The 26,297-nt window shown below is 45.5% G+C and overlaps 1 protein-coding gene across 1 annotated transcript; it reads right to left on the reverse strand.

The window, feature by feature from the left end:
* Positions 1–1,116: 1,116 nt before the first annotated feature.
* Positions 1,117–26,224, reverse strand: vwa2 (von Willebrand factor A domain containing 2). The gene is made up of 15 exons (XM_042083619.1): positions 26,060–26,224; positions 21,938–21,999; positions 16,073–16,147; positions 14,940–15,073; positions 14,397–14,506; positions 12,499–12,693; positions 10,034–10,167; positions 9,392–9,521; positions 8,806–8,861; positions 8,449–8,556; positions 5,139–5,717; positions 4,590–4,726; positions 2,463–2,877; positions 1,887–2,012; positions 1,117–1,327 (listed from the first exon to the last, which is right to left on the reverse strand). Exons 2-15 carry the CDS (start codon positions 21,990–21,992, stop codon positions 1,188–1,190), a joined length of 2,394 nt encoding a protein of 797 aa, XP_041939553.1. The 5' UTR covers positions 21,993–21,999; positions 26,060–26,224; the 3' UTR covers positions 1,117–1,187.
* Positions 26,225–26,297: the final 73 nt, after the last annotated feature.

Genomic DNA, 26,297 nt, shown 5'->3' on the forward strand with positions numbered 1-26,297 from the left:
TATTACAGCTGACCAGTGGAACGCTCTCTTTTCTGACCACTTGATGTTGTGTACCGGGTAGCCGGGTATTCTCACACCTAAACTGCCCAGTCAGCTTACACCCATTCTCCCACTAAATGCAACACAAACAGATACAAAAGTGGCGCATTTGGACATGAAATGCTGTCTTTAAGGCACTAAAACACACCTTTACAAAAAAAATCTTTACTCTTCAACAAAAGACGGAACCAACAAGAAAGAAATGTACATCCAGCTCCATGCCAGGAGATGGGGGATTTGGGTAATGGGATTGGAGTGAGGGTTCAGTTCAGTCTGGGAGAGGGGGGTCCAGTGGTGGTCCGGTGGTGATCCGGTGGTGGTGGTGGTGGACGCGGTGGGCTCCAGACTTGTCGGCTCTAAGCGCCGCTTCCTGACTGGCACTAATTAAGAGTTTGGCGCAGAGCTGTAAACATGGTGAGCTCCTCCGAGCTTCCTGTGGTGATCTTTGTGAAGTAAGCTGTGTGGCTAATCTGATAATGATATTGTGTGTGTGTGTGTCTGTGTGTGTGTTTGTGTCTTATTAGGCTTTCCCTTTAATCATGTTAGACATCCTGTAACATCAAACAATATAATATGGCCTCTTCAGTGTGTGTATGTGTATGTGTATATGTTTATGTGTGAGAGTGTGTGTGAGAGACAGAAAGAGAGAGAGTATATACAGCCATGTTTATTTCTGTTGGCTGAGTAAGTTTGTTGGATCACTCGTATGGGTTTGTATACTGTGTATGTACTGTATGTGTATGTAAAGCATATGCGTGTGAGTGCATGTGTGTTTATGGTTGCAATGGTTGGTTGAGTTTATTTATTTCAACATTTATCTGTGTATGTGTGTGCAGAACTATGCATGTTTGAGAATGTGTTTGTGTGTGTATATGAGTGTGTGTGTGTGTGTGTATATGAGTGTGTGTGTGTGTGTGTGTGTGTGTGTGTGTGTGTGTGTATATGAGTGTGTGTGTGTGTGTGTGTGTGTGTGTGTGTATATGAGTGTGTGTGTGTGTGTGTGTGTGTGTGTGTGTGTGTGTGTGTGTGTGTGTGTGTGTATATGAGTGTGTGTGTGTGCAGAACTATGCATGTTTGTGAATGTGTGTGTGTGTGTATATGAGTGTGTGTGTATGTGTGTGTGTGTGTGTGAGTGTGTGTGTGTTCCATCAGTGGTGTTTGACTGCGTGTCTCCTGCGGAGCTCTTTGTAGCGCTGCTTGAGCTCCTTCTGACTCTTCTTCTTCTCCTTGCGCCTCATGCCCGCTGGTTTGGGCTGGTCCCCACGGTTAGCTAGCCGTGTTCTGCTGCCTGCAACACAATAAAACACAACATACCTCAGGAGAGCACTACTAACGTACACACCATTTCAGTGTCTTTGTCTTCAGTGTCAGACATACAGGCATGCTGTTAGAGATTTGGTACGGGGCATAATTGAGGTTACACACAGTTTCAGTTTGAGTTATTACTTTACACTTGTTACTATATGCTTTCAAAGGAATATGCCTAAGGTGTGCGTGTGTGTGTGTGTGTGTGTGTGTGTGTGTGTGTGTGTGTGTGTGTGTGTGTGTGTGTGTGTGTGTGTGTGTTTGTGTGTGTGAGTATGTGTGTGTGTAGTGTGTGTGTGCAAGTGTGTGTGTGAGGGGGGGGGGGGGGGTATATGTGTGTGTGTGTGCGCGTGTGTGTGTGTGTGTAGTGTGTGTGTGCAAGTGTGTGTGTGTACAAGTGTGTGTGAGGGGGGGGGGGGTATATGTGTGTGTGTGTGTGCGTGTGTGTGTGTGTGCGTATGTGTGTGTGTAGTGTGTGTGTGTAGTGTGTGTGTGCAAGTGTGTGTGTGTGCAAGTGTGTGTGTGCTGGGGGGGATACTGACGTGTCTCACAGTGTGGTCCCTCCCAGCCTCCACGGCACTCGCAACGGAAGCCCCTCTGGCGCAGCTCACACACGCCATCGTTCATACAGGGGTTCGGCCGACACAACTCCACCGGCTTCTTCACCTCTGTGACAGAGACGGACCGAGGGAGAGAGAATGAAAGTACGAGAGAAAAAAGGGCAAGAGGGAGGGGGAGGGAATGAGAGAGAAAGAGAGAGAGTGAGAGAGAGAGAGAAAGGGTTAGATAAATGAGTGGTGATATGGAAGCTAATGTTCCCCAATTCTACTCCTTCTACCTGCTGCCTTCTACCTTACATTCCCCTGTACCTCTTACATTCTACTCTCTCTTTCCATCCATCTTCCTTGTCTATACTGTGATCCTTTCTTCCCACCCTTCATGTATCTGTCCCCACTCATCCATCTATCCCATCCTCTCTTCCTCTCTTCATATTCTACCCCATCTCTCCTCCTCCCTTCCTCTCTCCCTCCCTCTTTCCTCCTCTCTCCCTCTTTCTTCCTCTCCTCCTCTCTCCCTCCCTCTCTCCTCCCCTCCTCCTTCTCTCCCTCTCTCCTCACCGGCGCACACCATCTGCACCAGCACGTCCTCGAAGTACTTGAGGTCCTCGTAGAGGGGCGCGGTGACCATGTGCTCCACGCGGCCCGTGATCTTCAACAGGCTGTCGGCCTGCGCGTCCCCGACGCCCACCGCGAACACCGCCACGCCGTTGTCGCGCAGCTTGCGGGCGGGCACGGCGGCGTCGTCGGCGCCTGAGCCGTCCGTCAGCACCACCACGGCCTTGTTGACCCCAGGCCGGGCGCCGCGGCCGATCGTCATGCTGTTCGAGAGGACGTGCAGGAGCGCCGAGCCCGTGGAGGCCGCGCCGCCTTGGAAGGTGGCGCTGTTCACCGCCCGCAGGATGGCCGAGCCGGAGTCGTGCGCGTCCAGTTCGAAGACGGTGACGGGCTGCCGGCCGTACACCACCAGCCCCACCTGAGGACAGCAATTGAATTTGAAATTAAGAGCGATAGAAGTTGCATGGAAGTGGTGCATGGAAATTAAGACAATAACCTAAATTTCTGTCGTCTTAATGGTCTTTCTGTTGCTATGGCAACTCTCTGAACTAATAAGGATGACGTCTTTCCTGTTGGCCCACTCCTACGTTACGTTACTGTTAAGGTCTCCTCTGTTGCTATGACACTCTGTTGTCTGGACCTATACTAATGATGTCTTTCCTGCTATGGTTCTCTCTAAACCTATGCTGATCATGTTTTTGTGTTTCCTCCTTCTCTACACTGATAAGCTGAGGGCAGAGAGATGTTTTGAAGTGTTATTATATAAAAAGGCGCTATCCAAACCCACCATCTAAGGTTGCTAGTGCAATGGCATTCAATTGCAATTTGACACACTGATAATATCTTTTTGTTGCTAAGGCACTGTGTTTTTCTATGCTGATAATGCCCTTTCTGTTGCCTCTTTCTCTACTGTTGTCAGAGAATAGGCTCTGTTAACCTTTATTGATCATGCATTTTCTATTGCAGTAGTACTTTTGGAACTTACACTCAGGATGAGGCAACAATATAATATTATCACAATATTTGGGCCACAATATGATATTGTGATTATTTATGACACAATTTGATTATGTATGACACAGAAAGTATTCTGTTCTGCTATACATTGGGATTTACTTATCCCATAAACCATGTTTCTCTGTTGCCACCATGATACTCACTTTGTTTTGTCCCTGCGGAACTCACTACAACCAGTGACCACAAAAGGCTGGGCAGTGGAAATAAATGGGTTTTCGTACAAGATAATAATTATAATCCCTTTCCACAATTGTCTCCCAGACCAATTAACAAGGGTTAATTAAGTGGCTAACTCAATTAATTTCTCAATTGTCTTTCTTCTGTTTTATCAACAAAGAGAGGTTAATAGAGGATGGTGGATAGAATTAACAATGTTGTCTAATCCTACCTTAGTTAATAATAAACCTCTTCTTCATTGTCTCTCTTTAGCATTTGGTTTAAACACGAAGACCAATGCGAAAGAAATAAAGGCTTTTCCTAAGCTGTCTGGCCTCAATTTTTTTACACATCTATCAAATTTTATACTGCCTAAGCCATACAAAAACTATATCTATAAAGAGTGTTAGACTAGAATATAACTTAATTTTCAAGTATTTTGTGCTGATGAAAAAGATTTTGAAGGCACTTGAAGATGTAAAATGAGAAGACATGCCATGCATTACTAACTGACCATTGTAATTACTTGTCTAGGGTCAGTAGTTATATTTCTGAAAGAGTAGTCAAAGAACTTTCAGTCAAAGAATAAGAGAGCTTTAATGTATGATACTCTCATTAAGATAATATCTTATTATAACAATAATAATATTATTAGTACAGGCTCAATTCTCTTTGATGGTCACTTCCAAAACAACTTCCCTGTTTCAAAATGCAATGAAAAGGCAATGACATTCCATGAACTGTAAATAAGCGTCACTGTTTTGACTTACAATATAATGGCTTGGAAGTGCTGAAACAGCTCCCTCAAGAGTGGCAAGTGGGAGCAGAACTCAGAACTCATCTAGATAAAGGCTAGTTCTCACTACATGATGTTAAAAGCAGAAGGGAACAAGAAAGAAAGAAAAGCACTACTAACAGATCATGTCAGTGGTTCGTGTTATTAAGGGAAAGTCCTACCTGAGCCACGTCACGATTGATGTCAAACTGGACTGAGGTGCTGCGGACAAAATCTGTCAGGTGGACAAAGTTCTCCCGACCAACACCATCTGAGGCATCCAGAACGAAGACCAGGTCCACGGCCTGGCCCAAACACCCTGGGAGAGGAGAGGAGGAAATTACATGATAACATACGTGATATGACTTACTACAGAGAGGGGAATTACTAATACATATTACTTTTTACTTTGTTGATTAATTATATATACAGAAAATGTATGATTAATTATACATATAAGTATTCACACAGATATGCAGAGAGTACATCAAACCATAACATTTTTATGACCAAGGTAAAGCTAAATGGCACTGATAGTTCACTACTGTTAGCTGCTAAAAGTTCTTCTGGTCAATCTGGTTTCTAAAATGACAGAGAGGTTAGAGAGAACATTGCTCTTCATCTAGATAAATAATTGGAAAAGAGACAGTGGAAACAGCAAGAGCGCAGAGATTGGTGAGGACTTCACAGCTGATCTATGAACATTGATTAGTGAGTGACTCTTTCCTCACCTTGGTTGTCTACGCTGCAGATCTTGGTTCGGAGTTCAGGGATCTTGCCCGGCAGCTTGTCGGCCGTCGGGTATGTGATCGTCCGCTGCGGATTGGCCGTGATGTTGTTCATCTGCGCCTTGAGTGTGTCGGGCCCCACGGCGATCAGGAAGACCTCGCGGTCGCGTGCGTACTTGGCCGGCTCCACCACGGCGTCGGCAGAGGCGGTGGCGCTCAGCAGGACCACCACGCGTGGCAAGTCGTCGTAGACGTCGGCGAACACCGGCTTGCTCTGGAAGCCGTGCATGGTGACGTGCTGGAGGGCGGCGCCGGTCAGCGGTCGGCCGCCCACAGGCTTCATGGCCTCCACGACGGTCAGCAGGCCGGCAAGGTCTCGGTGCTTGCCCACGCGGGCCTCCATGCGCACAGTGTCACCGTACTGGGCCAGGCCCACCTTGGTAGGGGAGCCAGAGGCCATGGTGGTCTGGAAGAAGCGCTTGAGGAAGGCCTTGAAGCGCAGGAACCCCTCCAGGGTCAGCTCCGTGGAGCCCTCCACCAGGAAGAGGACGTCCACCGAACAGTCCAGATTCAGCACCGGAGCTGGAGGAGGACAGAACCGTGAGAGAAACCACAAGAACCGAATTAGAACCGAACCGAATTAGAACACACTGAGCTCTACAAGAACTGCCATTCCAAGCCAAGACCAACAGCAGCTTTGTTAACACTATGGATGATGGCAGCGTTTTTATTCTTCCTTTTGTAAGAATATACAGTATACCCTTTCTGAGAACATGAGATTCCACATAATCTCTCATATGGTCGTCTTATCAACATAGCAAACAAAGGTCCATGCTGTGGCCTCGCCCAGGACCAGGAAGCAAACTGTGGTCCAAATGATACCAACCAATTGTAGAATGGGCTTGGGGGGAGGCCACTGAGACTCATCACACACAAGGGGGAGAGATTATTATCATACTGAACCACAAAAAGTTGCCAGACCTGTCGGCATTAAAAGCCTAATTAATTTACATTTAGGAGTATAGGAGGTACTTTGAAGCAATACACTATATATGACAAGAACTTGAGAAGCTCTTGGTTCAGTCCACACTGTCTGTACCCGGAGTATGTGTTCGTTACTGCTTTTTACGGAAATAAAGATTGAATGTTGCATCAATCAAAGAATCCTTTTCCTACAAAACACCCATTTTTCTTACACTTTCACTACCATTAATCTAATAAAAAAATAAAACAATAAAAAATATAAATAAAAACAAGACATAAAATGGATGAAATCTCCAGGCATCCAACAAACCCAACTCCTACAAATGTTGCTTAAGATGGAGGTAAAAGTTCAGATGTGGCTAGAACTTTTCAAATTGTTTGGTTTGGTTGAAGGAAATACTGAAACAAAAGTTAGCAGGAGACTGGAGAGTGGGGTCTCTGTGGTAGATTCATTTTGCACCAAAAGTTTCTGGGAGACTCAAATCAGATACTTGTTTTGTTTGTGTTGAACAGAATGAGAAAAGTTGAGTTAGAAGGCTGTGCTTGCTTGTTTGTTTGTTTGTGTGTGTTTGTGTTTGTGTGTGTGTGTGTGTGTGTGTGTGTGTGTGTGTGTGTGTGTGTGTGTGTGTGTGTGCGTGTTGATCCCTCAGTCCTGGGTGTTGAGAGTGAAAACACATTAGCACTGCTCCGATGAGCAAACGAACCTGCACAACTCCTATCAGCAAACTCCAACTCAACACAAGTCTGCACTGCCATCAATGCTGTTTATTTACACATCAGCCACATGCTCTCTCTCTCTCTCTCTCTCTCTCTCTCTCACCTTCTCTCTCTCACTTAAGTAAAAGGAGGAATGGGTCTCTCTGCCCCTCTTTCTCCCCCCCCACTATCTACCTTTATCTCAGAGGAAAGTGAGGGTAGGGTCTCTCTTTCTCTCTCTCTTTCTCTCTCTCTCACTCTCTTTCTCTCTAGTTCATAGGGTCTCTGTGTCTCTGTCTTTCTTTCTCTCTTGCCATGTTTCTCTCACTTGATTTCTCTAGGTTTGTTGAAAAAAACAAATGGGTTGAGGACATACACGAATGGGGCTATGATGCCATCGCTCTCTCAAGTACAAAAAGAATAGGGTGCCCATCTCTCTCTCTCTCTCTCTCTCTCTCTCTCTCTCTCTCTCTTTCTTTCTCTCTCTCGCCATTTGTTTTGTGTCTGTCGATTTCTCCCTTTCTTTCTCTCCATCTTTCTTGCTGTAAAACGAGTGCATTGTGTATGGTGCTGTGGACGTGTGTGAATGGAGGTGCGCTTCCCTCGCTGCAGGTGAGTGTGCTGACCTGGGATCACCTCTGGCCAGTGATGTCACTGTGGTATGCGCCCCCCCCCCCTCCTCGCTGAGTGACGTGTCGGGGGTCAGGGTCAGGAGTCAGCACATCAGCACATCAGACGGGAGACTCATTACATGCACCGGGTCACATTACGTCCAGCGTTCCTGAGCGTTCTCACATTCCCTTTCTCTACGTCTCTTGCTTGTTCTCTGCTGCACCACTCTCTCTCTCTCTCTCTCTCTCTCTCTCTCTCTCTCTCTCTCTCTCTCTCTTTCTCTCTTTCTCTGTCTCTCTCTCGTTCCCTCTTAATCCCTTTTATTCATTCTCACTCTTTCATTCTTTCGGGGTTCTTTTTCTCTTTCTCTTTGACACATAGCCTGACTGCTGTCTACAACACATTCCATGTCCTCTCTGATGCTGTACGCTGGGAAACCTGATTGTAAGTACATCTATAGCTGAGAACAACCACATAAACTGACCAAACGCCATACAAAGTTGTTGAGTTCATATCTTGAACATGGTTTTGTGTCTTTTGCTTGCATGCTTCTGTGTATTCAAGTGCATCAAGTGCATCAGGTTTGCAGTTGAGACGGGCACAAATGTAGACATCCTTTTCAACAGCTGCAGAAAAAGAGCCTGGAGGGGTTGGGGGAAGGGGGGGAGTTCGGTAGAGCAGGTCGAGGTGCGCTTCTGTCAACCGTGGCCCGGCCCGAAATCTGATCCAAACTGTAACTCGAGTCCCGAGACGGAGCCTGACAAGCGTGATCTCCACCGGACAGACGAGAGGGAGACAGCTGGATGGCTGGGAAACACACCAGCATCCCTCCGAGGGAAAACAAACGTCCATAAAACTCCAAACACTGGCCGCAAAAACCTCTGTGACTAACGCCTCTCAATCACTGTGGCCAAACACATAGATGTGGGAAGCGTGGGGACATGCATAAGTGTGTGTGTGTGTGTGTGTGTGTGTGTGTGTGTGTGTGTGTGTGTGTGTGTGTGTGTGGCAGCATACTGACCGCAGTGAGGGTCACTGCCGTAGCCTGGAGGACACACACAGCGGTACTTGTCTAGACCCTCAGACACACACGTCCCGCCATTCTGGCACGGCTGCGAGTCGCAGGGATCTACAGTAAGTGTGTGTGTGAGAGAGGGAGAGAATGTTAGGGAGACACATAGAGGCAAGATTATATGGCCTACAGTTACAGACATGCCTGCTGAAGTGTATTCATAAGACACTGCAGCTGTTGCATGATGCAGACAATACTTCAGGCATGGCGTCAGATTATGAAGATTTTATTTTTCATACGCACACACACACACACACACACACACAGACATAGACACACACACACACACACACACACATTACTTACCCTGACAGATTGTTCGATGGCAGACTGTAGCGTGCCTTTTGTACTTCTTGCTCCACCTGAAGCAGACGACGGGCTTTATGAGTGTGGGATACAGCCGTGATTACAACAACAAAGTAGCTATTACAGCTGATTAAAGGCCTTTAAAACCTGGAAGCATGTTCATACACTGAGGGGAAAATAACAGGGCATGTACTGTATATACTGTACAGTAAGTAAACTAACAGTCTGAGAGAAAAAGCTAGCGAGATGCTAATGCTACACCTGAGGGAACGAAACTGCAGTAGAGAAGAGAAACTCGGCCGTACAATGGGCCACAATCTCCAAATCACTCCACACAAAGAGGTGAGCTCACGTTAGCAAGCCCTCGCTCCAAGTATGGGTGTGTGTATGTATGTGTATTATGTGTATGTGTATGTGTGTCCCTGTGCTTGCGTGTCCATGTGTGTATGTGTGTGTGTCAGTGCTTGCATGTGTGTGTGTGTGTGTGTGTGTGTGCGCGTGTGTGCATGGGTGTGCGTGCGTGTGTCCATGTTTGCGTGTCCGTATGTGTGTGTGCATGTGTGTGTTTGTGTGTGTGTGTACTTGCTTGTAATGAGGACACATCGAGGTATACGCGGTGGAGGCCCTGGAGCCCTTCCAGCACATGAAGGTTCCCACCAGCTCCTTGACCATCTCCAGAGTCCTCCTCTCACAGGCATACGACTCCATAAAACAGCCTGGGCAGATGGAGGGATGGGGAGAAGAAAAGAGAGAAAGGTAGACAGAGGGATAGAGGTATGGGAAGTATGGAGAGGTGAAACTCACATCATTCACACAGACAGTTTCTGAGACATTTTCTACATCTAATCCTATGTTATCTGGAATAAACTCCTTTATCTCCTTTACCCGAGACCTTGGTATTCATCTGTGCTATGATATATTATAATATAAGACTATATGACGCTATATTATACTGTATGTATAAAGGAAAAGGTCATGTATTTAGCACTTATATCAGGTGCAATTTACAGAGATTTAGAAGTTGGGAATCAAACCTGGGTCGACTGTGCCCCACCACCACGCCCCAATACATAACAATATCATCAGCTATGACATTATATACAGTACCAATGACTTGTAAACAAAGTTATATTCAAGTTTAAGGGGCGATGATGTAGGATTTTCAAGCAGTGTGTTTGTGTGCTCTTTGGGTGATTACTGTGGCAGTGAGCAGGTGGCTGTGAAGTACCTGATGGGATAGCAGTGCAGATGTCAGACATGGTCAGAGAGGTGTAGAGGCCGTTGACCGCGTCATGGAAATGCTCAGCGAAAAACACATGGCTCTCGGTGGGCGTGCTGGCCAACTCGTGCAGTTCATCCCAGCTGAGAGAGAGGAGAGAGAAGAACAGAGAGAAACAGAGAGAGAGAGAGAGAGAGAGGTTAAAGACAAGAGAGATAAGAGTAAAAGGTTGAAAGGCAAAGGAAGGAAAACATGAGAGAGGGAGGAAGAGGTGGAGAACAAGAGGAAAAGAGGGAGTAAGAGAAAAAGAACAAGAGAAGAAGGGAGGAAGAGAAGAAGGGAGGAAGGGTGAATGAAATTCCATGAATGCTGAAACTGCACTGAGGCAGAACCTCATGTCACACAGCTCATTTCAAAGCAGGAAGTCACACTGTCAACACTCTCATTGGGACTTCCCTCAAACAAAACTCCCGAGTCAGTGTCAAAAATGACCATCCGCAGGGCACAGGATGGCTGAGTACCAGCATGCCTTCAATCACAAGGCAGGTCATGGTCAGCAACTACACAGAACTCAGCCCTCGCAAGTCTCTCAAGACAAGGACTTCATCATCCGGTACAAAATGGAATGACCATTAACTGGACTGACAGAGAGACAGAAAGAGAGAGAGAGAGAGAGAGAAAGAGGGAGGCACAAGGAGCAATCAGTTTAGCAGAACGCTTACAGTGAAAAGAGAGAGCGAGAGAGAGAGAGAGAGAGAGAGAAAGAGAGCGAGGCAGAGGGGTGAAGCTCAAAGGGCAATCAGGTTAAGAGGACGACAGTGTGAGTGTGAGAGTGCATTCTTACAGTGAAAAGAGAGAGAGAGAGAGAGAGAGAGAAGCACAAGGGGCAATCCGTTCAACAGGATGGCAGTGTGAGAGTGCACTCCTCCAGTGGAGGGATCGTACAGAGGGAAGAGCAGATGGTTAGGAGGTGGGGAGGACACTAATGTAGCCATCACTCTTCCACAGTACCAGCCAGCAGATCATTACCGTTACCATAAAATGCCCGGTTTTATGTCTCCACCGAAGAATTACGAGGAAGTAAGGAAGGTTGAGGGCTCTGTGAGGAGCTTAGGAGCGCTGTGGGTTCCCATGATGCAATAGTGGTGGAGGTTGATCCAAGCTAATCCTGTATGACCGGAGTTGTGGACGTCTTCCAGCCACGGCACTCGCCAAGAGCATATACAACTCAGCAGTCCTAAATCATTCATTCATTCACAGACCTAATCGCACAGATATACGTTCCCATGGGTTGGTGGTGCACGTGCTTGACCTACATAAACGGACAACCGTGGTGACATCCAAACAGATGCTTGCAAACAGATGTTGCACACACACACACACACACACACACGCATGGACACAGGCGCACACACATGCTCGCACACAGCAATTATTTCCGATAGAACGTATGCACACCCAAACACAGACAGATTTCACTCAGATGGATGTTAACAGATGTGTAGAAATGTGCAGGCATCCAAACACTGACAGACAGACACACACACACACACACAAACACACACACACACACACACACACACACAAACACACACACACACACACACACAGATGGCCTGCACCATCAGGAAATGCAGAGCGAATAATCCCTTACATCCCCAAATTCACAGTCCACCTGCTGCGAGCACCCAGCCCCTGCGTCCGGCACGGCTCCAACCCCCTAGAGGCCGATCCATCACGGCGCCCTCACAGAGACAGCGCTGAGAGCCGCAGCCTCGCCGCCAACTTTCTAGCCGGTCCATCTGTCTCCGCAGGGCTACCCCTGTCAGCGGCGACTTCTTCCCAGTCCATCGCACTTGTCCACCTGTGTCCACTCCCCCCCCCCCCCCAACCCCTCTGCTGCAGGCAGACAGACAGGCCTACTGATTGAGACCCTAAAGGCCCTAGCACACCTGCGCCCCCCTCTCTACCTCCACCTCCCCCTCCCCCCTTTAACGCCTCCATGTATCTGTCACTGGTGTACAGGACAGCCTGCAATCAGCCAAGCTCAAATCAGGGAGTGGGAAATATGTGAAAACACTGCACACACACGCATGCACACATACACACACACACACATGCATGCACACACACACACACACACACACACTATGCAAAACACACTTGTCTACTATGCAAAGCAGCTCGGTTGTTTTTTATGTACTCCACTCGGTCCAAGGCTACTTGTGACACCTGTAGACACACACATATTCACGGCCAGCTACAATCACCTCAACCACAGTGGTGTGGTGACCAATATGCAGAGCTTTGAACCAAAACAGTTGCAAACAACACCTGTCACAGGTATGCACTGAACTTGACGACCCTGGTACATAACACATACAAATACACCAGAGAGTACAGCAGACAGTAGCTTGATAAATAAACATGAAATGTTCCAAGAGATACTTTAAGAGATAAGATGAGTTTGTTACCGTGGGTAACGCAGGCCCACGGCGAACAGGGTGACGCCGGTCTGCTTGAGCTCGGTGGCAGCGAGCTGCACGGCCCCCTGGGAGCGCCCGTCCGACAGGAGGATGAGGATGCGGGGGACCGTGCTGTTGCCACTGGACGGGAAGCCCTTACGCAGGACGTACTTCAGAGCCAGGCCTGTCTGGGTGCTGCCTCCCCTACAGAGAAAAGATGGACAGAGAGAAAACTAGTCTTTCATACGAGATGAAAAGACACAATCCTAAATGCAAACAATTCTAAATGTAAACAATCCTAAACCTAAACAAGCTTAAACCAGTATCAGTAATGTCCAGTATAAAATACATGGAGATGTGAGAAAGGCAGAGAGGTCACATCACATATCAAACAAATACAAGAAGCCTCCGACATAATACTTCCATATGGAAAAAGAGAAAGAGAGACCAAGATAGAGACGTGAGGGGGAGGACATGAACAGCATTACAGCTATCTCATGCATAGGGAACAAGGTAGTCTGATTTGTGAACTAGATGTGTGTGTGAGTGTGTCTGTCTCTGTCTGTGTGTGTGTGTGTGTGTGTGTGTGTGTGTGTGTGTGTGTGTGTGTGTGTGTGTGTGTGTGTGTGTGTGTGTGTGTTTTACACGCTGATGTCACAAGGGTGAGTGTAAAAGGTCATCTGCTGTCTGGGAATCCAGGCTCTTTGAAATCCCAGTGGGAGAGCAACAACAAAGGGCAACAACAGCTTCTGTTACAGCAGGCTATTTAAAAGCTGTGTGTGTGTGTGTGTGTGTGTGTGTGTGTGTGTGTGTGTGTGTGTGTGTGTGTGTGAGAGTGTTTGTGTAGGTGGGTGTGTGCCTGTGTGTGTATATATGCTTGTCTCTGCACGCATGTGTGTGTGTGTGTGTGTGTGTGTGTGTGTTTGTGCGTGTGTGTGTGTGTGTGTGTGTGTGTGTGTGTGTAGGTGGGTGTGGGTGTGTGCCTGTGTGTGTATATGTGCTTGTCTCTGCGCGCATGTGTGTGTGTGTGTGTGTGTGTGTGTGTGTGTGTGTGTGTGTGTGTGTGTGTGTGTGTGTGTGTGTGTGCTGACTCCACTAATCTCTTATTAATTTCATTCCAGTCTAGGCCTCACAATCCTCAGCTAACCTCACACAGAGCATGACTCTCTCTCTCTCCTTAACTCTATCCTTCTCTCTCTCCCCCTCCCTCTCATATCATATTATATCAGTTTTCTTGTGCTCTCTCTCTCTCTCTCTCTGTATCCCTCCTTCTCCATCATATCATTTCAGATCACTGCACTGTTATACTTGATCAGGATTAGGCTCTAATGCTGTAATGAATATGGCTAAGTCAGAACTCAGTGGCCATCTCATTCTGTTATGAACTAAACATGGGCTGATTCTCTGTGCTCTCTGGTTCATGTCCCTTACTCACTGAACTGCTTCAGTCCTCCATAATCCTACAATCCCTCTCTTCCAGCCTGCTGGACCCAGTGCTTTCCTTTACATTCACTGCACTTCTCTGAGATTTGAATGGGATGCATGAGAACTATAGGAGCACTAGTTGGAAGACACACATACACACACACACACACTGCACAAAGAGTTTTGCAACACACACAGAGACACATACACACACACAGCACAAAGATTTCTTCATCGCACACACACACACACATACACACACACACCACAACGATTTGTCAACGATCAGTGGAACAGTTGGTCTATAGGAGTGACAACTGCTTATGTTTTTAAGAGCAGCGATGAAATGTTGATTTCACAGCTGTTCAGAGCAGTACTGGTATGTCCTGGCCTTGGGTGTAAATTATACACATACACACACACACAAACACAAACACACACACACACACACACACAATAACAAACAAACTGAAGTTGATTACCTGTATGTGATTTTCTTTAAGTGTTTCTTGAGCTCTTCTTTGGTGGTGTACGCATCCAGAGGGATCTCTAGTCGTGCCGTAGAGCCAAACTGAATAACTCCCACTCTTACCTGACAAACACACACACACACACACACACACACACACACACACACACACACACACACACACACACACACACACACACACACACACACACTCAACTGAGTGCTGGCACAGCAGTTCATAACAGCATGGAATCTATTGGTATTCATGAAACATGATGATGAGGATTATTGCTTAAATAAAGCTGACATATTGGAAAGTTGTATTTCTCTGTGTATGTGTTTTTTTTGAGAGAGAGCGAGCGAGAGAGTTGTGTGTGTGTGTGTGAGAGAGAGAGACTAATAAGTTGCACACTGATTTCAGAGAGAGAGATGTCTATTCTCTATTTTAGTTTTGGTCATCATCTTTTATCATAATTTTTCTTTACTACAAAAAGCAAACACACGTGCATGGCTGTGATCTCCATGCTACAGTAGATTTGTCCCTCAGCTGCCCTACCTTATCTGCAGCGATATCCAGGGCCTGGCTCAGCTTGATGGCGTAGTGTTTGCACCTCTCAAAGCTGCCTTTCCCCACGCTGTACGAGCCATCCATCAGGAACAGCACATCCATACGCGCCGAACACTGCATCACTGCAAACACACACATGAACACACACAAATGTATATATGAAAATAAAAACAATATACTGTATACATATACATATTCACTACCCGTGTAAAAGTTTACACAGCTACTCCCGATTGCTATTACATTATAGAACAAAACTGAAAACAATAGATAAGCTTAATTTTTTTGTTTACTATATATGGTATGAATTTGGTACAGAAAGCTAAAATGCAAAGATGATACTTATATGTGAAGCACTAATTATAGCTGGGAGGTGTATGCCCCCAAACAGGGCATCAGTATATTCACACACACACACACACACACACACACACACACACACACACACACACACACACACACACACACACCATTTGTTAGCTCATATTCAATATATTCTTCACCACAAAAATGACAACAATGCTGTGCATGTATCTCTTACAACAAACCCCAAACCACCCACACATTATTCACAGCAAAGATTAAGTCTGACATTGACTTTCCTGCAAGTCCAAGCTTACTCTGCTCAACCAAATAGATGCACACACACACACACAAACACACACACACACACACACACACACACACACACACACACACACACACACACACACACACACACACACACACACACACACATGTATGGCGTGTTGGCGCTCGTCAGATGAGCAGATGAGTAAATTATTATCCATGTAGCTGTCATGTTGGAACCCGTTGGGTCATAAACAAGGTTATTAAAGCTAGACTACACGCATTCACACATGCACGCACGCACGCACGTACGCACCCATTCCCATATACAAACACCATGATACAGCTACAGTACATGCTCATTCACTCCAGTATTTGCTATATTGCCTATATTGACTGACTGGATGTGTAACATACTGTAGTATGCCGGACTACAACTAATACTACTTTAGTATGCTAAAGCACAAGTATGCTATTGTAAGTCCATTCCCAGGTGTTCTGCAGGAGACAGCAGGCTGCTCCAATGAGACTGTGTCCCCTCTGACACTCACTCTCTCCTGCAGCATTGATCTTCATGATGGTCTCATGGTCCGTCTGGATCTCCTGCACTGAGATAATGGCACGCACTGGTGGAAAAGAATAACAGAAAGAGAGAGAAAGAGAGAGAGAGAGAGAGAGAGAGAGAGAGAGAGAGAGAGAGAGAGAGAGAGAGAGAATGAGTTATCAATTAATTGAGTTTTCAGGCCACCTTTTACCTAATTGTATGCCTTTTCTCACAATGTGGCCAGGGGAGTTAAATCCAAATAAGTAATTTCTACAGGAGAGTCACTGTGAATGGCTGCAGACAATATAAGTGAAATAAACAAGTCACTGTTCATAGAGACAGAGAATTTACCCAATGTCAGTTAAACCTATGTTCACTGGCATTCAAACCCATTTATGCAAACGTGAGCACACACACACACATACACACACGTACACACACACACACACACACGTACACACAAACACACTTTGGCCACACGTGTAATGATTTTGCAGGTGGAAGGTGAACAGCTGATTCTGGTCTGGTTTTACTGACTCAATGAAACGCTCATGGCCTGACAGCCCCTCATTTGTGCATTGTTACTAACTGAGTGGACCCTTCTCTCTGGTAATGTGTGTGTGTGTGCATGTGCCCATGTGTCAAACGGGTGGCGTTAAGCACCATTTAAAAAGAGATAATTTAGGGGGGCAGCAGCATTCCAATGACGCCCCCTGAACACAGAGATGGGGTGCAGGGAGGAGAGAAAGAGAGAGAGCAACACTGAAAGAGAATGGAGAGAAAAGAGATAGAACTGACAGAGAGAGAGAGCATGAGAGAGGAAGAGGGAGAGCAACACTGAAGAGCTGACAGAGAGAGAGAGTGAGAGGGTGAGAGTGAGAGCATGAGAGAAAGAGAGAGAGCAACACTAAAAGAGAATGGAGAGAAAAGAGATGGAGCTGAGAGGACAGAGAGAAAGAGAGAGAGAGAGAGAGAGAGAGAGAGGGAGAGAGAAAGAGACTTTAGGAAACAGTCAAGAGGAAACCAAGTAGCAATAAAACCAGCCCATATCAAAACCTGTGTATGTGAGAGAGAGAGGAGTGAGAGAGAGAGGGGGGGGGGGTGAGAGTATGAGAGAGAACGTGCGAGAGAATGAGTGACAGAGTCAGAGAACAACAACAAACGACAAGCAAAAAAGCCTGGTTGCCATCGCGCCATCCTCAAAGGGGTCCGTGTGAGCGCTTGAGTGAGCACTCTAGCCGCTGAGGCACAATGGCTGATTGAGCAGTTCAGGAGCTGGACAGGGCGAGGGGAGGGGAGGAGAGGAGAGGGGGTGGGGATGGCACAAGCGCATAGTGGACCTAAAGAGGGGGGGACACGCAGAGTGGACTGCCATGACCCATTCAGCAAAATTAGTCAATGACCACAGCTCCCATTAAAAGGGGTTTGCCTTTGTGTGTGTTGCCTGTGTGTACATGCCTGTGTGTGTGTGTGTGTGCAAATCCAAATGCATGACTACAGTATGTGTGATTGTGCATTGTGTGTGTTAGGGTACTTGTGCATGTGTGTGTGTACACATAGCGTTTGTGTATGTGGAGTTGATGTTGCAGACTGTAGATTCTTTTGAGACAACCTGCCATCTATATTGACACACACACATTTAGTGCAGCACAGACCGTTCTCCATGGAGATCTGGTCAAGCCACAGAAACTTCCAGAAGGTCAAGGAGGGGTGACAGAGAGAGGGTGGCCTCTAAGAGGCTTCCCGGGGTGACAGACTTACGCAGGTTATAAATCAGCCTCACCACGGGCCGGACGCTAACCGGCTAGCTGAAAGCTAACCCTGCTGGGCCACTGTGTGTCTGCCATGGTGATTCAGTGCGGAGGTGGCCGCGTGAATGGATGGAGGGCTTTGGCTGGGGAGAGCTGTCAATCACTGGGTTTAATTATGGAGGGGTTCTCGACATGGTCTGCTGAGACAGCAGCCCAGTTGATTGGATTCTTGGGGTAAAACACTTCAGTTTAACAAAGCTGGAGAGCTCTTTCAGCCTGTAGATTATAACACAACAGCACCTTGTACAGAGTACATTTACAAACTGTCTGAAGCTCAGCAGACACTATTGAGAAAACTCAAACTTATAAACTTGCTATATTATAAATGCAGGGACATATCACAAGAGGTCAAGTGGTATGCCTGAAGCTGACAGTAACAGTGGAATACCAAACTCTCTTACTCTTCTTCTGTTCCCCCAGCCATGGGATATGTATGTCTCTCTTTCTGAGCTTAGATTTCCTCTTGCCTCTGAGGTGGCAAATACAGTAAGAGTAACCAATGATACAGCAACTGAAACTTCTACTGACCTACCCTGCCTCCTACACTCACACACACAAACACACGCACACACAGGGTGCGATTTGTGTAAAAACCAGAGGGGGGGATGATTTTGAATACGTTTGTAGTTTTAGTTTACCGTGGTGTATGACTTTAAACAGCGAGTGTGCTTGGTATGATGATCAGCTCCTCTAATGCAGGGTAGGACTACGTTTTGACAAGCATACAAATTCACCTTGTTCTTGCCCCATCTGAAATGACTTCTCTACTTTTGCTGCCTCCATCCTTTCTGTATTTGTTGTGTAAAAAAACGTTGTATATGATGGCACTGAAGTCTTAAGTTATTGGCTAACAGTGTTAGTTGGTAACCAAATAGCCTACACATTGCGCTACACGCTGCGTAGGCTACGTGCATTCTCTCTCCTGCTGATTTGCGTTCAGTAGCCAAGTGCGTAATATTGCAAAAGTTGAAAAAATAAATGTGTTTATTGTAGCCTACAGAAAATAAATAGCCTATCATACTGTCAGTTAATTGCCTACAGTGCAGTGAAGAGTTTGGAGAGTAAAGTTATAGGGCAACTTGAAGTTTTATGAAAATAATTTACGAACCAGAACATAAAGACCATTAAGCTTCTATTTCTTGCAGCTGTTAAAACACCCGCTAGATAGTTTAAATACCCACCAACATTCGTTTTTGCAGTACAGGTTATTTCTAAAAGTTATTTGTCTACTACTGGCTGATTTATCAAACGAGTGCTTTCTCGTTCGTCCTCCGCAAACTACAGGTGTTTCGGTAGAGAGCCATTGAATAAGCGATGCCAAGCAATTTCTGTAACACTTTTTGTGACATTCAGCTAATATCTCCTCATTTAATGTAAGTTCCTTCGGACAATAGGCCTACGTTCTACTCTACGTGCAGTTGTCCTCCATCTCAGTCGCATCAGTTTTCTAATTTTGAAGGTTCTAAAACATTATTATGCTTCACTGAATCCTTCTCGTTTTCTTTCATTTGTCCAGCTAACTTTTCCATTGAACCTATCCATTTATGATGGATTACACACTTGACATTCTGAAATGTCCTGCACGATCAAGGCCAAATTAAGTTATCACGCAACCACTGTGTCAGTAGCATGAGTGCTGACGGTGACGGTGCGTTTCTAATGTCAGATTATTATGTAGGCTAGCCTAACTGTTCTCACGTTGCAGCGCTTTACTTATATGAAGTAGCATTAATCAATATGAGGGGCAGAGGGGGATAAATGTTGTCCCCCCCGACGATAAAAATAATATAGCAGAGGTAGGGATAGGAAAACCGGGGGGGGGGGGGGGGGGGGGTCCTCACCATCCCCCCCTACAAATCGCACCCTGCGCACACATCTCTGTACATTTTCTGTGAAAATGATGACTTCCTATGTAGTTGGTTTTAAATATTCTGTAAAACAAACACCTTGCCTTCCAACACAACCTGCCCTCTCATCATCCTCCCAGTAAACCACAGGTAGGTCACTGTTTTATGACGATCCTGACACCTTCTCACATGACCTACAGTGACAGCTGAGGATGTCACACCTCCACAGAACATTCTAGAAGCCCCAGGAGACCCTGCTGAGTGATTGGACAGGACAACAATAAAGCTCAGGATTTACACAGAGCTTCAGAACTTCAGCTAACAGGCAATGTTTAAATGTGGAAATGTTTAATACTACAGACAGGGAATGAGGAAACAGCCATTCTGTGCAAACAGCAAACTTTTAATAAATGCTCCATTTGTCAAGTTGCAGGTAACAGTGCAAGTAAATGTTAAAACAGTCAAATGAGATAAGATGAGATCAACTTTATTTAATCCCACAAGAGGGAATTTGTGTTACAGTAGCAGAAACACAAACACATTGGGCACACAAATTAATCAGACAACATGCAGCCACAAATCAAATAATGTGTAGTCAATTGACTGCATTTATGTGCTTTAGCATGTATTATATATCTGAAGGGTGCTTAGATAGACGCCATAAAATAAATATGTTGAACAAAGTGACAGAATGAGAGGTCAGATCAGGTGGCATCTTTTGACCTGACACCATCAAAGGTCAAAGGTCAAAGGTCAAAACAACCATCCAGAGCATGATGCTAGGCCTCTGCACGTGTCTCTCCACGCACACTCTATGACGTCGGACTGTTTGGGATTCTTGGAGGGATCACTCTCAAATCCTCTGAGACAGTGCTAAGAACCAGTTCTCAGGCCTAGGCCCCCTAAAGCCCATCACATTAAAGACACCTACCACAGCAGAGACAGGAGGTTTTCCTTATCAAGCTCCCCCGAAGATTTAGCAAACTTTAAGGGGAGTCTGGCCCCCTAACCCTCCTCAGAGCACCTCCGCAGTGCAGATTTACAGTGATCCACCACACTGCAGTTCAACCAACCTCTCAAACCCCCACCCAACTCTACCTCTCCCACACATAAACATCCACCCACTTGCAGCATCTGAGATGGGCCCCCAGGTTCTTATCTGTCAAAAAAACATAAGAAACGGTCTTTCCCCAAAAGTTTATCAAATTCTACAACGGGAGTACTGTCATGTATGGACACTGCAGGGCCTGAAGCAATGGCATGTGCTCATTCCTGTGGTAAAACAATTCAAAAGCTTTTTTTTTTTTTTTTTAAATTAGCACCACGTGGGGAAATGTGTGTGCAGCCTTCAAGGGCAAGTTTGAAACTGATGTTCAGCCCTGGTGGACTGTAAATACTTCTGGACGTCACTAAAGCTCTCATTACAAAGGAAAAAAAGACCAGAAAATGGTGGTAAAGTTTCGGCTCCTTAAGGGCAAATAGTCCAGATATACTGTAAGTGAACTGTTGTGGTAAGGCAGTAAAAACATCAGGTCTTACATTCTTGCATGTGGAACGTAGCGTTTTCTAGCGGAAGGAAATCACTCAGCAACATCGCATCTCGAATGCAGGCCGGGGCATATAGGAAGTCACCGAATCAAAACCTTTAATTCAAGGTGATATATCCAGAATAACAAATAGAAGTCTATGTGGCGTCTTTTGTGTCACTCATTTTATAGTGCTCTCTTTTCAGCTTTCAGCTATCTTATGTATCCTACACGCCTCACAAGCCAGACTGCAGGCTCACTGGGCTGGGCCTGATGGCTCCTCAATGTTTCCCAGAGACCTTAACAGCAACCTTAATGTTCACCTTGACTTCAACTTTGACCCAAGGCTATTAGGGCTGTCAGTTTGCTTCGCCTTGTGTACTCAGCCTTTTAACTCAAACCATTACCCTCATCAAGGTCATGTGTCAGGCATGTGTGAGTTTCCAGTTACACAGCAAGAGAAACCTGGATGCACTTACTGTTCAATTCTGACTGGTCATGCAAATACACACAAGATATAAGAAAGGCTCAAATTGAGAGTACTGTATCTAACTGAGGAATTATGACAGCTGTGTTAGTACTGTTAGTAGCTTTTGCCAACTCGCCAACAAGCACCTCAAAATGTATATGGCATCATCAGCAGACTTGCATGCTATCAGTAGGCCTATCTTTATCTCTTTATGCGTACCTTGGAATAGGAGGAACAACAAGAAGAGGTAAAGCTGGCTTGTGCAGTCCATCATTGGAGACCTGAAATAAGGAGACAAAAAGACTCATTATGCTGAAAGCGTTGAGAGACGGTGAAAATGGTGACCGCCATTTTTTTTTTTTTTGTTTGAGCCTTAAGTGTGAGAACAGTGACTAACATGTCGGTCGAACCCTTTGACAGAGCGCTAACCAGACTAGCGCATTCTTGAGGGAGGAGAACAGCTGCGGTGGGCGAAACCTTGTGCAGAATAAGGGCTGCATTCCTCCTCCATTCAGCAGAAGAAAGGATGGAGTGCGAGGGAGGGACGGTCCCCTGAATTACAGCGTGTCCAACAACGTACTTGTCAGCTGAGCATTAGCAAAAAAAGAAGTGGTCATTGAAGTGGGGGCTATTTTTTGAAGAGAATTAAGGGTAGGCTGACGCCAGGCTATTTTAGACAGGGTTAAATCATGATGCTGGACATCTGACGGATGGCTTTGGTGGTTAGGGGTCAAATCCCCATGGTCAAGGGGGCTTCAGATGAAGCATCAACTAGGTGATGATATGAGGCATTAGCCATGAGTGTTACCAAATGGGTCCAAAATAGAACCGTTTCGCATTCAATAGAGCATGTGGTGTAGAAACATAAAGATCCATTTTATAGTTGTGTTGAATAGGTCAACCACATAAAGTGACTCAAAAGAGAAAGGGACCATTTGAATTGACATAGGAACTCTATATTTCGGATCACTGATATGGTCTGTCCACCTCAAGAACTCCAAACCAACTCCTTACCTGCTCAGAAAAACCAAAGGTCATGCCTTCAAGGGTAGCATTTTGGACATTAAACTATAGGACAGATCCCTCCATGTGTTATAATCCAGAAGCATGGCTTCAGACCACATTCCAACTCACAGTCAATGGTTTCAATTTAAGTGCCTTCCATCTCTGGTCAGTGGCCAGCTACTGAACCATGGCTGAACAAACACATGGCTGGGATATGGTCACCTCACTGCACCTTAATCACTGTCATTTCTTCATCTGGGTGTTACACATTAACCCAGAGGAATTCCTCTATGTGTTCACATCAATCACCTAAAAGCTTCCAGAATCATCCGGTCTTCAAGAGGGATTTGGGTCAGGATTATATGATTTCATAGTAAGCACACACTCACTCAGAGAGAGGGGGGGGGGGGGGGCTCTTGTGCCCAAAGATCGCGTCCAGTTTGTATCTCACCTTCTTTTGATATTTTTGAGAATGTAAAAGTTTGACAAAGAGATCAAAGCATGTACTTCTGCATGCATGTGTGCATGTGTCTGTGTGTTATGGCTGGGCCATGATATCTGATTGGCCAAATCCCAGCTGGTGGGAAACAGTGGGCCAGGCAGGTGTGGTGGGATTTATGAAGTGGTTACGGAGGTGACAGTGAACCATGAACCGTTGCTGGGTCTCGCTTTGATCCGACCCACCCACAACTCCTGCATATTCCCATCAACTATCACATTGTGAAAACATAGGAGGAATATTGTGGATAAACAAACCAACATTCCTGATAAAGAGGACAGACACTAAAAACAAAAAAGTGATCACCACGTCACTTTAGTACCTTAGAGTTTAAACGATTTGGGACAGACCAGAGGAGGACACTGAGAGGGACCCATTAAGATTCCATGCCGAGAATGTGTCTTCACCTGACATGGTGAGGACGAATGGAATTTGGCAATGTCTCATTGCGCTGAAATACTTATTTTCCCTTCTCAAGAGCAGGGTCTTTGCGTGTGATAGGCATCTGAGGTCTTGGCCCAGGGCTGGCTCTGTGAACAAGCAGCCTCACAATCATCTAACGATAACCATCACTGCTTACCCTGCCTCTCTCTATGTGACCAGCGGAGCGTTCGGGAAGGAAAGAGAGAAGAGAGAGAAAGCAAGGAGGAGGGAAAGACAGACAAAGAGACACAGAGAGAAAGAGCAGAACTTCCATTATAGAGAGCATTTTATCTACCAAAGTGATTTACTCCCATTTCTCTATGATCTCCCTCTCTCATATCCTTCTCTCTTTATCTCTGTCATTCCTTTATGCCCACCATCTTCATTTTCTTTCATTCAACTTTTTCAACTCATTTGTTTGGTCTCTGCTCCTTTATAAACTACGCTAACACATATCAATTGAAGACAGGCGTATCTTCTCACAGAATACCACAAATAGGCCTATTTTAGCAATGTAATTTATTTCAACTAGATGATGTGTGTATATTTAGACAGACTATGCCACATGTTTAGTCAAGGAAACAGAAGCCAATAATTCTAATATCTTAATTATATACAAGTCACTCAAGTTTCAATTCTCTGTATAAACAGAACTCACAAGAGTGGGGCCTATATCTCAACAGCCGACTGAGAATTTTGTTATTCGCTGGCTCTGAATAGCAACTGTCCAGAAATTAGCTCTCAGAAATGGGTGAGCTTTCGTTTAATGTAAAATGTACATGAGCAACATGTAAAAGCTTATATATACTAAATAAAATAATTAAAATGCTGTTCCCTACAGTTATTTCTTAATATTCTTCTGAAACCTTTTCATCTGCCAAAACACTGACGTGATTACCTGCAGTGGAAGAGCCTTCTGCTCAGTGGCAGTGCAGCAGTGTTATCAGCAGATGTGAGTGTGTGTGTGTGTGTGTGTGTGATGCTGACCTGCGTATACTTGTTCTCTGGCCTCTGCCACAACAAAGTGAGTGGTTGACAGAGGATGCAAGTTTGGAGACTGAACACACAGCATTCCCATGTGCACACAGACAACGATCTGCTCCCTGTCTTACTACAGCAGTTCAGAGGGCAGGTCGAAAAAACTACTGCATCCGCAATAAGTATGGAATAGGCAAGTAGTGGTGAGGTAGGAATGCCCAAGTTTCCAACGGGATCTGTTTACTATGTGACTTGACAGTTATGTTTTATGGCGCTGGTCCTTCCATTTCTCTGCGGAGATAAATCGTACCTGCGCCTGCCTTCTGGTTTGAAATGGTAACAAGTCAGAAGCTGTCTAAGCATGACATAATTAGAAAGGAAAACCCTTGGAAGCACTTCACACAAGTGCAGTAATCACTAACCGGCAGCATTTAATGGCAACAAATTCTCTCCACACAAAGCCCCTGCTCTACACTCATTTTGAATAGTAAACAGTTCATTTTTCTAATGGTTTATTTGTTTTGCTTTTGAAGACATTAACCATGAATATCTCAGGTCTGTAATGGGATCCCAGACACACTTATCCAAAAAAAAAAAAAAAAAAAAAAAAAAACCTTAAGCGTGAAGGGATGCATATTACATGTCCACTACTGGGTCTAACATAAGACTTCATAACACAATGCACGCATCCCTCTGGACCTTCTGGGGTCTACCCATCACCAACATGGAGTAGGGAACATAAACGCCTTTTTATCTTTACAGTAGGGTGCATACCTTATCCAAAACAAGCCAGAAGACGACGCTCAAATGTGCGCACGCTTATCTCGCACACTAAATGTAGGAGTCGAGATGTTTGCGTGCTAACTATATGTCGTGTTTTCATAGGCCTACTGTTTGGGACCCTCTAGATGCACGCACACGGGGCTTTATTTTAAGCATATTCAAAAATCCTCACGTGCAGCGGACTTCGTAAGGTAGGCTAAGGGCGGGTCATAAGGTTGTGACCCTGACGAGGTGTTTGAGTTAGACGTTTTAAACTGGCAATTTTGTGCCGTTTCACGCTCGTAAATGTAAGATCTCCCAACGACAGGTAGGGTAAACACTGAACCATTAGAACTTGGACAGCAATACGCACAATCCCAAAGGACCTCCCGTATCTGTGAGTAAATAGCTTAACATATTTGTCAATTCAGTAGGCTATTCAGGCAATTTAACATGCTTCCATTTCCCCTTTGTTGAAATGTTTTGGACCGAGCTTCCTACATGACGACATATGACAACATTTCACTTGTCCATAAGCTAAATGACACCGGTGTTCTTGCCTCTGGGCTGATAAACCTCACGGACTATTGGCAGCAACTGAACGCTGTGTACCAACTAATAGAGCAGATTAGCCTATGATGTACTTCTTGCTGAAGAGAAGAAATACAACATACCACTTCAAACGTCGCTCTTAGTTGTATGCCTTCTTAGCGTGGACAAAGCCAGGTCCTCTTATCCAAATGCGTATTTCTGAGATGGCAAGTTCCCTCTGGGGAGAAAGCGCTCCCCGCTTAAACTTCCGCAGGCTGCAGGCGTGACTTTGACTGGGCTCCACAACTCCGTTCATCCCACTGACAACTCAACCACCCCATCCACCCCAAGCTGTTTAAAGTATGGTTTTTATGCAAAGTA

The sequence above is a fragment of the Alosa sapidissima genome, chromosome 24 (assembly GCF_018492685.1).
Source record: "Alosa sapidissima isolate fAloSap1 chromosome 24, fAloSap1.pri, whole genome shotgun sequence".
NCBI classification, from domain to species: domain Eukaryota; kingdom Metazoa; phylum Chordata; class Actinopteri; order Clupeiformes; family Clupeidae; genus Alosa; species Alosa sapidissima.